Source organism: Macaca fascicularis, chromosome 19 (genome assembly GCF_037993035.2).
Source record: "Macaca fascicularis isolate 582-1 chromosome 19, T2T-MFA8v1.1".
In the NCBI taxonomy this organism is placed as follows: Eukaryota; Metazoa; Chordata; class Mammalia; order Primates; family Cercopithecidae; genus Macaca; species Macaca fascicularis.
In genome coordinates this window covers 19,050,708-19,064,473 of record NC_088393.1, presented here as the reverse complement: position 1 = coordinate 19,064,473, position 13,766 = coordinate 19,050,708, and the positions used below count along the sequence as shown (strand labels likewise).

The window sequence follows — 13,766 nt, the reverse complement described above, 5'->3', positions numbered from 1 at the left end:
CGTGGTGGCGGGCGCCTGTAGTCCCAGCTACTCGGGAGGCTGAGGCAAGAGAATGGCGTGAACCCAGGAGGTGGAGCTTGCAGTGAGCCAAGATTGCATCACTGCACTCCACCCTGGGCAACAGAGCGAGACTATGTCTCGAAAAAAAAAAAAAGAAAGTGGGTGCCATCTGCCCTGTCCCTGTCCCCACAGGCAGCTACCCCTTCCAGCTGTCCAGGGCCAGCGCTTACCTGAAGTAGTCGCTGCAGGCGGCCAGGACAACCTTGTGTGCAGGAAAGGCCTCTCTGTTGATGGTCAGCACAACATCGAGGAGCTGGCCCTGGGCGCGGAGGGTGGCCAGGCCCTGCAGGAGGCTGGTGCTGTGGCTGGGCGCCGAGAAGGTGCATTTGAGGGCCCCGTTCTTGTCCGCCGTGCTGTGGGGAGAGCAGAGGTGGGGACACAGCCCAAAGGTTCACACACACACTACGACCTTGAACACAACACTCAGTGCAAGAAGCCAGACACAAAAGGCCGCACTGCGTATGACTCCACCGACGCAAAATGCCCAGAACAGGCAAATCGGCAGAGACAGGAAGCAGATGGTGCCACCAAGGGCTGGGGGAGGGGAGGGGCGAGTGACTACTGATGGGGTGGGGTCTCCTTTTGGAGGGATGAGAATGTTCTGGAACTAGATAGAGGCGGTGTTTGCACACCACTGTGAATCTACTAAATGCCACTGAATTGTCCACTTTAAGACAGTTTTATGCCATGTGAATTTCACTCCAATAAAAAAACCAAAGGACACATGGGAGCCTTCTTGAGTCCCCTGCAAGCCCCGCCACAGCCCCTCGCAATCCAGAGTATACGAGCCCTCTGTGGTCCAGCCCCTACTGCCCCTGCTGCCCCCTTGTCCCCTCTTCTCCAGCCCCACCAACCCTTTGCAATTTCATTTGGGAAAACTGTTGAATCAATGAGCCATTAACGCACCACTTCTTCCTCAGAACACAACAGGGGGTGGACCCTGGTGCCACCTCCAGGGTCAGTTCCCTCCAAGACCCTCACCCCCACCGGGCTGAGGCACCCTGCTGTGTCCTCGTGGCCTCTGCCCTCTGGAATTTGCTCTCCCATTCCTGGGACCCACGCCTGCTCGTAAGCGAGGGCCAGGAATGCGGGCACTGATCTTTCCAAGAAAGCGGGAGGAGACGGAAGGCTCCTTGGCCCCACTGCCAGCCAGCCCCAAAACCACAGTGGGCATTAAAGAGCCAAGGTCAAACACAGGGTGCGCAGTGGGCAGTCAGTCAACATAGCAGCTGCCACCAGAGGGCTCTGACCTCCCCCTCAGGCCACCCTTCCAGAGACCCTTGGGAAAGGGTGGGTGACCAAGACAAATTGCTGGGGAGAGGGGCTGAAGGGCCAGGCACTGACCACAGGCCTGCAAGGCACTGCAGGCAGAGAAGTTGCCCAAGCCCTATCCCTGCCTGCAAGGCGCTCCATGTCCTAGAAGGTGGGGACACAGCACAGAGGACCCAGTGTGGGGCCTGTGCTCAGTGGAAAGCCTTTGAGTCCCTGGGGAGGCAGGACATATGCTACTCAGAGCCCAATGCCACGGTCATCTGGGCTGGCCAGGAATGCTGTGGTGCCAGGGGTGCGGTGTTTGCCACGGAGGGTGGGGGTGCAGCCTTCTGAAAGCTGACGAGGGCAGGGAAGGAAAGGGGTCCAAATGCATCCTGAGACTCTGGCTTGTCCCCGTGGCTTTTCCCCTGCCAAGTGGAGGGGACACTCACCTTTACTCCTCCCTTCTCCCCTCCCCACACATCCGCCCCAATCGCACTTGACCAGGCTGCTGCGGTGAGCCAAGCCTCGGCTCTTTTTTCCCTAGACCCATGACAGATCCACAGTTCCGAGGCTTGTGAGGAACATGTCACAGGCTCATGGGCTGCCCTCCCCTGTCCAGCCCCCCCAACAGGGGTCCAGCACCTGCCTGGACATCTCCAGGGGCAGGGTCTTGTTGCTTCCCATGAATGCCACGCCCTCTCACCGACACCCCGCGAGAGGTGTCCAGGCTGCCTGGGGCCAAAGCCGTATCCTGCATGTGCCTCTGAGTACCCTCAAGGTGACCACGTCTCTCCTTGTCCCCAGCTTGCCTCACTGGCTTTGCCAACTCCTCTTCCCTGCCCATGCGTGCAGGGATGCAGCGTGAATGAGATAAAGTAGGCCCCGTCCTCATGGGCATGTGGTCCAGGCAACGGGAACCAAAAGAGGTCAGATCACCCAGAATCAGCTTCATGTTGCAGCTGTGGCAAGGGTTGTGCCATTGGGCTCCAGGTGACTCCTGCGGTCTTTCTGTGGACACTTTTGTCTCCCAGAAGTATGCATGGGCCTTGCCAGCCTTTGCCATTTTGCTTTTGTTCTGGATTTTTCTTAAACGTTCAAGGAGATTTGGGGGGAGGGATGGGAGGACTTCTTGTGCCTCCTCTAAAGCCCTTGGAGGCAGGTGTGCATGTGCACATTTTCATCAGAGGAAACGCATCGCACTGGGGCAAGTTCATCATGGGGCCACTCAGTCCTTAGGAGCATATTTACCATGCTCCTCCATATATAAAGAGCATCAAGAAATCAATACAAATGACCCAGGCATGCTGGCGTGAGCCTGTGGTCCCAGCTACTTGGGAGGCTGAGGTGGGAGGATCACTTGAGCTCAGGAGGTGGAGGCTGCAGTGAGCCATGTTTGTGCCACTGCACTCCAGCCTGGGCGACAGAGTGAGATCGAAAGATGCACAAAGAATGTGGGCTGATGGTTCCCAGGAAAGCAAGCAGAGCTGGCCGGAAGGATGTAAGAGTCAGCCTCGCTTGCAGTCAGGGAAGCACACTCGTGGGAGGTTTATGAAGCAAGGTGACCCCCGGGAAGGCAGCTGGGTAGACCCAGCAATACTCTAAAGGTTCATGTCCTTTACCCAACAACTCCATTTCTGAAACTTACCCAAATACAGTCTCTAGGGGCCACGGACGAGAAATAAGCTAACCACCCTTAGAGGAGATATGCAGAATCACAGCACCTTCCAAGAGAGGGCTGCCCTATAGCTGGGTGAGGAGGCCGACGCATCCTGGGAAGATGTCGCATCCCGAGGATGACGTCAAGGCTGCAGGAGGAAGGAAGAGGCAGAGTGCACACAGTGGGATGCTATTTGGGCTCAAAGTGCCACACATATGCATCTGCCCATGAGTGCACAGAACATACCTGGAGAACTGAGAAGCTGGACAGAGAGAACCTCCCTCTGGGGAGGAGAGGGGCCGCTGCCCTGCCCCCTGCTGTTCTGATGACTGAGGAACAGGAAACCAGGGAGGTGGGCCGGTGTTCCAAGCATGGGATCTCTGGGTTCCCCAGCAAGCGGAGAGGGTGCCCAGAACCCAGAAGGCAAGATCAGTTCAGCTGGCTGGCAGGGCATCTCAGAGCAGACATCAGGGGCCAGCAGCCTGGGCCAAGCCAGCTCTGGGTAGTGGGAACTCAGCAGTCACTCAACCACCCAGGCCTCAGCTACAAAGCAGGGGCAAATGACCATCCAGCTCCCTAGCCCCGGGGCCACTGGAGGATGAGATGAGCAAACGCAGAGCCCTGGGACCCAGGCTGCCACCAGCACGTGACGACTACACACTCGGAGAATTTGGATGCTCCCATCTGGAAGTTAGGACACCCCAGGCCCAGAAAGCAGGGTGAGGCCCATTCACTGCTGGTTACAGGGCGCAGGGCCCACACTGGACCAAAGAGGGGAGGAAGCAGCTTGTCCTCCCCAGGCCTCCTCCTCGTGCCCTGGTGATGCCTGACGCGTTCCACATGGCTGTTTCCTTCCTCTCATCTTAGGGATGGGACAACTGTCCCTGAGGCCCCTGACGTCATCCTCACTGCCGCCCCTATGAAGCCAAACCCACCCCGCTGCAGGCCCTCCTGGGGAACTCAGGGAGGGAGGAGGCCAGTAGGGGCAGGAGTCCCCCAGCCTGGACAGAGAAGCGAGACGCAGCCTGGGCGGAGGTGGGCAGGCGGAGGAGGAGGGAGGGCTGGGGCCAGGGCTGATGACTAAGGTCCTCTCCAGCCGGCCACTGGGAGGAGGGGAAGGACCCATTACTCAGGCCGGTCCAGACAGGGGGCGGCCGGCACGACGGGGCCACAGGCCCCCAGGAAGGCGGTGGCCCTGAGCTGGTCCGAGTCTCCAGACGGCCACTCAAGTCACGGTCACCCGCACGTGAGTCATCGGAGCCAATGCGTCAGCAGCCCCGGCCAGGGCCGTCTCAAGAGGCCATTGCTGCCCGCCCTGGCTGCACCCTCTGCCTGAATCTGGCCTCTGAGTGGCCACACGCCCCCGCTACAGGCCTGGCCCAGGCTGGGGGCCATTCTGACACCCGCTTGCCGCTGTATCCCCTGAGCAATGTCATCGGGCACCCTAGCCAGGCCCAGGCCTGTGCTGGACCCGAGGACATGCCCAGGTCTGCCCTGGCGACACCACCCCTGCTTCTCTCAGATGTCCCGGTGCAGGGGTGTGCTGGGGCTGACGTCCATGGAGCCCGGGTAGGGTAAACTCCCCCAGGTGGACCGCCTGTTATGGGATTCCCGAGATCTCCAAGGGTTGCCCGGGGACCACGTGCTTGCTACTGACACACTCTGTGGAGGCTCCTTCCCTCCCCACACTGGTCCTCCGTGGGGCCCTCGAACCCTTGCCTGAGAGTCTGCTCTGGGGGAACCCAGCCCGAGGCAGGATGGCCACGCGGGGGAGGTCACAGGAAGCTCAGAGTTGCAGGGGCTGCGGCCAGGCGCCCTAGTGATGAAGCCTCGTGGGAGGATTAGGAGCAGGGGGAGGTGGGGGCTGCCTCGGGAGCCAACAGTGAGGGGCACGCACCTGTCAGAGCAGGCGCCCCTCCTCTGGCCCCGGGCTGGCCTCATCTCCATGGTCGGCTTCCCAATACACGAGGAGCGATCCAAAGCCCCAGAACGGTTCTTTTCATTGGAATGTCCAGAAAAGAAAAAAAAAGGCAAGAACAAGAAAGAATTTCATGGAAACATTTCTTTGGGGTTTTGTAAAATCCTTTCCCACCCCCACGCGGAGCCCAGTGCTTGGGCCAGAACGGAGCCTGCCGGCATTGCCCCTGACAGGCGGTTCTGACGCGCATAGTCCCTCACTTCCCCTCAATGAGGAGAGCACTTCCACTTTCAAAGCCAATTTTGGTTTTATTGTCCATGTGGCTCGAAGGAGCGCAGCAGCGCAGCACAGCTGGTTGGCTCCCACCCCGGCCGATGCGATGCCGCCCCAGGGTCCCGGTGCATGGGTGGGGAAGAGTCTGTACTTCAGGGGACAGCAGGGGACATCAGGGCCAGCTGAGAAGCCACTGCCCACTCTCTAGCCTCTCTCCCAGCCAGTCCCAGGTCGGCAACTGGACCAAGACCATCCTGAGAGCTTTGTCTGAGATCCAGCAAGAGAGGGAAACAGAGGCTCGGAGAGAGAGTGGCAGAGACTTAGAGAGAGGGGACAGAGATCCAGAGGGGAACTGGGACCCAGAGAAAGAAAAGCAGAACCCGGAGAGAAGGGGACAGAGACCCAGAGAGAGAAATAGATTCAGAGATAAAGGGACAGAGACTTAGAGGGTACGGAGACCCAGAGGGGAACAGGGACCCAGAGAAAGGTAGACAGACAGAGACCCAGAGAGAGGGGGACAGGGACCCAGAGACAGGGAGACAGACAGAGACCCACAGAGAGGGGGACAGAGACCCAGAGAGAGGGAGAGGGAGAGACAGAGGCCCAACAAGAGGAGGAGAAAGAGACCCAGAGAGAGAGGAAGACAGAGACCTAGAGACAGGGAGACAGGGAGAGAGAGACCCAGAGAGAGGGAGGGGGAGAGAGAGACCCAGAGAGAGGGAGGGGGAGAGAGAGACCCAGAGAGAGGGAGAGAAAGAGACCCAGGGAGAGAAGAAGACAGAGACCTAGAGACAGGGAGACAGAGACCCACAGAGAGGGAGAGGGAGAGACAGACCCAGAGAAAGGGGGAGGGAGAGAGAGGGAGAGGGAGAGACAGACCCAGAGAAAGGGGGAGGGAGAGAGAGGGAGAGGGAGAGAGAGACCCAGAGAGAGGGAGACAGAGACAGGGAGAGACAGACAGAGACCCAGAGACAGGGAGACAGAGACCCAGAGGGAGAGGGAGAAACAGAGACCCAGCAAGAGGGGGAGAAAAAGACCCAGAGAGAGGAAGACAGAGACCCAGAGACAGGGAGACAGAGACCCAGCAAGAGGGGGAGAGACCCAGAGAGAGAGGAAGACAGAGACCTAGAGAGAGGGAGACAGAGACCCAGAGACAGGGAGACAGAGACCCAGAGACAGGGAGACAGAGACCCAGAGACAGGGAGACAGAGACCCAGCAAGAGGGGGGGAGAGAGACCCAGAGAGAGAGGAAGACAGAGATCTAGAGAGAGGGAGACAGAGACCCAGAGACAGGGAGATAGAGACCCAGAGAGAGGGAGAGGGAGAGAGAGACCCAGAGAGAGAGAGAGAGAGAGAGATAGGGAGAGAGGAACAGAGAGCCAGTGAAAGGAGGGGAAGCAGAGATGGTGGCAGGGGTGGGGGTGACAGCATCCTGGCAGTGTGGGAGGTGGTATGGGGCTTGGGTGCCAGAGCTGTGGGGGGCCTGGAGTCCCACCACCAACCTCTCAGCCTCACAGCCACCACCCTGCTCTCCAACCACACTGACGCCTTCTCTCATGACCCTTCCCACCCACTCTGACCTCACCAAGCAGGCACAGGTCTTCACACGCAGCCTCGCAAATCCCCAGCAGCCGGGGAGGTCACAGGCTCAGTATCCTTCTCCAAGATGAGAACACCTCGGCCCAGCGTGCCCCCGCCCTCCCCCCACCCCTGGCCACCAGCAGCTACAGTCCTCGCTGGCTCTTGGGCACGTGCCTCGAGGGTAAAAGGTACAGAGAGGCAGGGTCCCACCCGTTCCACAAAGGCAGCTCCCCCAGCGCTGTTGCCATGGTGACCACAATGTTTCACCGCACTGGGGACTGCTCCCAGCCCACAGGATGGAGTCGCTGGGTTCCGGCACCTCATGCTGGCCCTCAAACACTCCGGCCCCCACACTCACGTCAGCAAGCTTTCCCATGGGACAGTTCAGAGGCCCCTGAGGCTGGGCCCGCCCTGCTTCTCCCCCAGACTGCCCAAGGCTACTTCCTGGGGTTATCCCTCCTGATAAGGGGCCGTCCCTTCCAAGGCACCTGCTGTTCTCTGCCTCCCTGGGTTCCTGTGGGAGCGGAGGAAAGATAATGGCTTCTGCATGGACAAGTGGGAGAGCCCAGGGGCGGGTGCAGGGCCCCACCGCAGTGTCCCAGCAGGCCAGGACACTCAGCCACTGACAGACCCAGAGACTGGAACAGAGGAACAGAGATGGGGAGACGGAGACTCAGAAACAGAGGGACAGAGACACAGAGATGGAGACAGAGACACAGTGACAGAGACAAAGAGAGACCCAGAGACAGAGACAGGGAGACAGAGACCCAGATATGGAGACACAGAGACTCAGAAACACAGAGACTCTGAGACAGGGAGACAGAGATCCAGAGACTCACAGACGGAGACACAGACGCAGGGACAGGGAGACAGAGACCCAGAGACGGAGACACAGAGACTCAGAGACAGGGAGACACAGACCCAGAGACAGGGAGACAAAGACTCCAACCACACTGATACCTTCTCTCATGACAGAGACAGGGAGACACAGACCCAGAGACAGCGAGACAGAGACCCAGGGACAGGGAGACAGAGACCCAGAGACAGAGGGACAGAGACCCAGGGACAGGGAGACAGAGACCCAGAGACAGAGGGACAGGGATGCAGAAACAGAGGGACAGAGACCCAGAGACAGAGACCCAGAGACAGGGAGACAGAGACCCAGGGAGAGAGGGACAGAGACTCAGAGACAGGGAGACAGAGACTGCAGCTCAGGAGCCGCCAGGGTGCAGCTGTCTGTGTCTCCCTCCTGCTTGACATGCTAGTTTTCTCCGATATCCTCACGAATCATTTCGAACAGGAACCCCGCACTCCCCCTCTGTGCTGGGAGGGCAGGCGTGCTGGGCAGGCCAGGCAGGGTCAGAGCCATCCTAACCTCGCAGCCTCCCCACCCACCCACCCTCAAGCCTCCTCCAAAAGCCCCGCGCCACTGAGGCAGACAGGGCTCGCCGTGAGCTGCGCCTGTTGGCCCAACTCACAGCGTCCTGCATGGATGCCCTCTGACTCCTGCGAAGGAGCCCTGGCCTTCCCCTTCCTCCCAGCCTCCTGATCCGGAGCCATTCCCTGCCTGTCTGTCCTTGGCTTCAGCCTGTCTGTGCCTGCTGGGTGGGGACAGAATGACAGGAGACAGGGCATCTGGGAGTGCCTAGCAGGAGGCCACTGTACCACCTGGCACCCCCAGACAGCCCCCAAGTGACAGCCAGGGACGCCAAGGCTCAGAGAGGGCAGGCAGGCAGGTTTCGGAATCCAGGATCAACTGGAAAGGACCACCACCAATGACCCCAAGGACCCAGTGAGGTGGCAGGAGACACTCCCTCCTCTCAGGCTCTGCAGGTTGACAGGTGAAGCCCACAGAGCTGGGAGCAGAAGGCTAAGGCCCGCCCACCCCCATCCTACAGTTCCCCCGCAAACCCCACTATGAAGCCAGGGCAAGCTGCGTGGCCTCCCGTTCCCTGAGCCTTGCTTAAACCATCCCGAAGACAGGGGGTCAGAGGTGCAGTGCTTTGCAAGCTGTCATCTCAGGAGCATGGGGGCATTCTAGATGAGGAAGTGGGCTGAAGGAATGGGTGGGTGGATGATGGATGGATGTGGCCACCTCTCACCCGCTCCTCAGGGGTCACCATAAGCCCAGTGCCCTCAAGGCCAGGCTGTGATCTCCTGCCCTAATCCCAGCCTCTGACCAATGCCACCGGGAGTCCAGGATGTGTGGGGCCCTGACTGCGGCTGATGGACAGGAAGATGCTATGCATAGCGCCCCTCATCCAGGCCTTGCCCAACTCCAGCCACTTCTCAAGGCCAACAAGAAGTCCCACCATCCAGACAAAGGCCCAGAAGACAAGGGGGTGTTCAGACCCCACCTCCCTGACCAGCTGCAAGCTCTCTGCCTCCACAGCACGAAGACAAGAGGGTGTTCAGACCCCACCTCCCTGACCAGTGGCAAGCTCTCTGCCCCCACAGCACCCCTCCCATCCTGGCTCATGTCCAGATGACAATGCTGGGGTGTCCCCATCAGAACAGCCTTCACTGACCAAGGGAACACCCAGTCTGTGCAATCTTGGCTCCTGGCCCACCTTCTGGCAGGCAGTCTCTGAAGGGGCACTGCTACCATCCCATCTTACAGATGGGGAAATCGAGGCACAGACAAGTTCAGCCACTGACCCAAAGTTATACAGTAAACAGAGAGGGGGGACACCAGGCTTGGCCAAAGGAGGCCTTCCTCAGCCAACACATGGGTGCTGGTTGGTCTCTCCCCAGCCCCAGGTGGGTGGGCCTCTGATCGTGACCATCACAGATGGGGAGACTGAGGCTCAGAGGGCTGAGACACCTCGCCAAGGCTCTGCCTGAGCTGGGAGGATGGACATGGAGCTGAACAGCAGGAAGAGCAAGACGGGCTTCTCAAGGCCGGCCCCAGGCAAGAATGTGGATTTACCCCACTAGTCCTTCAGCTACCCTGCAAGAGAGGGAACCCCACTCTGTAGATGAGGGGGCAGTGCCTGCCAGGTCCCGCTGGGAGAGCCTCGGTCTACAGCTCATCAGCCACCCCACCTCCCTGATCCCCAATTGGGCCGTTTTTGTCTTCCCTGCTCCTCACTCCATCTGCCACATCATCTGTTTCCAGCCTGTCTCCCCACAACTGAAAGGGGAACCCCATGGAAGCTGGGCAGGCAGGGTTCTGTCTCCTGCAATGTCCTGGTGCTCACCGCCATGCCTAGCATATGGCTGGAGCTCAGTCATGCTTGTCAGCTGGGTAGGTGGACAAGCAGTCAAGTGAATGGACAGGTAGATGGATGGGTAAATGAGTGGGTGGATGGGCGAATGGTGGATGGACAGATGAATGGGTGGGTAGATGGGTGAATCGGTGGGTGGATGGGTAAATGGGTGGGTGAATGGATGGGTGAGTAGGTGGATGGAGGGGTGAATGGATGAGTGGATGGATGGGTGGCTAGATGGATGGGTGGAGAGATGGGTGGGTGGATGGATGGGTAGATGAAAGGGCGTGTGGATTGATAGGTGAGTTAATGGATGGCTGGATGGACAGATGAATGGATGGGTGGATAGCTGGGTGGGTAGATGGATGGATGGGTGAATAAATGGATGAAAGAATGGGTGGATGGGTGGATAGACGGGTGCATAGGTTGGTGGATGGGTGGATGGATGGGTCGGTGGATGGTAGATGAGTGGATTGGTGGATGGTGGGTTGGTGGGTGGATAGTGATAGGTGGGTAGATGGAAGGGTGTCTGGATGGGCAGGTGGATGGGTGGATGGATGGGTGGGCAGATGGTGGATGAGTGGATTGGTGGATGGGTGGGTGGGTTGGTAGATGGATAGTGGTAGGTGGGTGGATGCGTAGATGGAAGGGTGGCTGGATGGGCAGGTAGATGAGTTAATGGATGAGTGGATGGAAGGGCAGGTGGGTGGGTGACAGACAGACAGGCAGATGGATGGGTGGGGGGGTAGGTGGGTGGGTGGGTGGATGAATGGGTGGGTGAATAGATGGAAGAGTGGGTAGGTTGGTGGGTGGGTGACAGACAGGCAGATGGATGGGTGGGTGGGTGGGTAGGTGGGTGGGTGGATGAATGGGTGGGTAGATAGATGGAAGAGTGGGTAGGTGGGTAGGTGGGTGGGTGGGTGGATGGGTGGGTGGGTGGGTGGATGGGTGGGTGGAAGGGCAGATGGATGGAAGAGTGGCCTGATGAAAGGGCAAGAGGATGGGTGGATGGATGGGTAGGTGGATGGATGGGTAGGTGGATGGGTAGGTGGGTGGGTGGGTGGGTGGGTGGGTGGATGGATGGATGGAAGAGTGGACTGATGGAAGCGCAGGTGGATGGGTGGATGGATGGGTGGGTGGGTGGACAGGTGGGTGGATGGAAGGGCAGATGGATGGGTGAGTGGATGGAAGGGTGGACTGACAGAAGGGCGGGTGGATGGGTGGATGGATGGGTGGGTGGGTAGATGGAAGGATGGGTGAGTGGGTAGATGGAAGGGTGGGTGGGTGGGTGAGTGGGTAGATGGAAGGGTGGGTGGGTGGGTAGGTGGGTAGATGGAAGGGTGGGTGGGTAGATGGATGGAAGGGTGGATTGATGGATGGGTGGGTGGGTAGATGGATGGGTGGATGGGTAGATGGAAGGGTGGGTGGGTGGGTAGATGGAAGGGTGGGTGGGTGGGTAGATGGAAGGGTGGGTGGATGGGTGGGTGGAAGGGTGGACTGATGGAAGGGCGGGTGGGTGGATGGATGGATGGATGGATGGATGGATGGATGGATGGATGGTTGGATGGGTAGGTGGGTAGATGGAAGGGTGGGTGGGTGGGTGGATGGAAGGGTGGACTGATGAAAAGATGGGTGGATGGGGGCAGGGGGGTGGATGGGTGGTTGGGTGGACAGACAGGTGGAGGTATGGACGGTCAGGTGGGTGGGTGAACTGGTGGACACAGGAGTGAACAGGTGGGTAAGGAGTGAGTGGGTGGCAGACAGATGAATGGTGGATGAAGGGTGAGTGGATGGATGGACAGATAAATCCGCGTCTTTGCGCTGGGCCTTCCCTGAAGAGCCCCTGTCTTGTTCTTCCTGCTCCACATCCATCCTTCAGGATCAGGCAGAGCCTTGGTGAGCAGTCTCAGCCCTCTAAGCCTCAGTCTCCCCATCTGCATCATAGTCATGATCATAGGGCCCACCCACTTGGGACCATGAAAAGGCCAAAAAGCACCTGTGTGCTGGCCAAGGAAGGTCTCTGCTGGCCACACCTAGTGTCCCTCTGCCTCTTGTTTACTGTGTGGCCTTGGATGAGCCCCTGAACCTCTCTGTGCCTCAACTTCCCCATCTGTAAAATGGGATGATAGCCGTGCCCCTTTTCTAGGCTGCCTGCCAACAACAGAGCCAGGAACCAGAACTGCACCACCCCAGCTGATGGTCTTGCACAAAGTGGGCGCTCCCTCAGTTCGTGGGGGCTGTTCTGATGGGGACACCCCAACACTGTGGTCCAGGTACAAGCCAGGATGGGAGGGGTGCCGTGGAGGCAGAGAGCTTGCTGCTGGCAAGGGAGGTGGGGTTTGAAGGTGAGTGGATGGGTGAGGTGGCAGGTGGATGGCTCCCAGGTGGCAGCACTGGGCTGGAGCCCAGCTCTTTTTTTTTTCTTTTTTTTTTTTCTGAGACGGAGTCTGGCTCTGTCACCCAAGCTGGAGTGCAGTGGTGCAATCTCAGCTCTCTGCAACCTCCGTCTCCCAGGTTCAAGTGATTCTCCTGCCTCAGCCTCCCGAATAGCTGGGACTATAGGCACCTGCCACCACGCCAGCTAATTTTTGGTTTTTGTTTTTTTTTTTTTTTGAGATGGAGCCTCCCTCTGTCGCCCAGGCTGGAGTGCAGTGGCGCCATCTCTGCTCACTGCAAGCTCCGCCTCTGGGTTCATTCTCCTGCCTCAGCCTCCCGAGTAGCTGGGACTACAGGCGCCCGCCACCACGCCTGGCTAATTTTTTTTTTTTTTGGTATTTTTAGTAGAGACGGGGTTTCACCGTGTTAGCCAGGATGGTCTTGATCTCCTGACCTCGTGATCCGTCCACCTCATCCTCCCAAAGTGCTGGGATTACAGGCATGAGCCACCGCACCCAGCCAATTTTTGTATTTTTAATAGAGACGAGGTTTCACCACATTGACCAGGCTGGTCTCAAACTCTCGGCCTCAGGTGATCTGCCCGCCTTGGCCTCGCAATGTGCTGGGATTACAGGTGTGAGCCACCACACCCGGCCTGCTGGAGCCCAACTCTTATCTTAGCTCACTGCTCGTTCCTCTCCATGTGACCTCCTGGCCCGAGTCCTAGTGCATGTGATCCTTTGGGATCCACATGAAGCCTGCAGCGGGACTCTCTTGCACATCCAGTTTCTGGGCCTTTGCTCATGCTGTGCTCTGTGCTCAGTGGCCGACCCTCTTGCCTTCAGACCCTCCTCTCTCCACTGCATTTCTGCGCTCAGCCCCTCTGCTGCCTCCACCCTAGAGCCTTCTCTGCCATGGCCTTCCTCACCCTCATGGCCCAGCTGTGTGCCCATTCAGGGCTGATGAGTGGGCAGATTTCAGCCTGAGGCTTCCCTTTCCCATTCCTTCCCACTGAGGGGAGACTGCTTCTGTGACAGCCCATCCCCCAACTTGGTCCCACTGCGTTGGGCCAGGAGCAGGGACCACTTGAATGAGCAAATCCCTTCACTCTACAGTTCAGGCAAGTAGGTACATGACTGCACAGCCCCAGAGCACTGCTTGGAAACCCAGCGAAATTCCAGCACTGCTGAAATCTAGCATCTCGGGGTGGCAACGTGCTGCAAGGCAGCCCACTCCACTGCCTCCACTGGCAGGACAGGTGTTGAAGCCCCAGAAGGGACAGGGCTGCCACATGGCACTGCTCATCCCTAGCAGAGCCGGGCCAGATGCAGGCACTCCACAGCTTAGCCCAGAGCCTTCCAAAGACAACACAAATTTCAGTGTCAGAGGAGGTCTGTCATGAATATCTTCATTTTTGGGGTGTTTACCATCCCTCGCC

General features: G+C 58.8%; 1 protein-coding gene across 3 annotated transcripts in view; it reads right to left on the bottom strand.

Moving 5' to 3' along the window:
- Nucleotides 1–13,766, bottom strand: part of KLHL26 (kelch like family member 26) — a 35,948-nt gene that overhangs the window by 6,812 nt on the left and 15,370 nt on the right. For 2 of the 3 annotated variants that reach the window (XM_065535254.2, XM_005588476.5), the window contains one exon: nucleotides 231–413. Coding sequence is in view for 2 of the 3 variants with exons in the window: in XM_005588476.5 (XP_005588533.1) it covers nucleotides 231–413 (183 nt within the window). In the remaining variant the exon portion in view is untranslated. Of the gene's footprint in view, nucleotides 1–230; nucleotides 414–4,868; nucleotides 4,967–13,766 lie in introns of all 3 variants that reach the window. The other variant, XM_015440835.4, reaches the window with a different exon arrangement.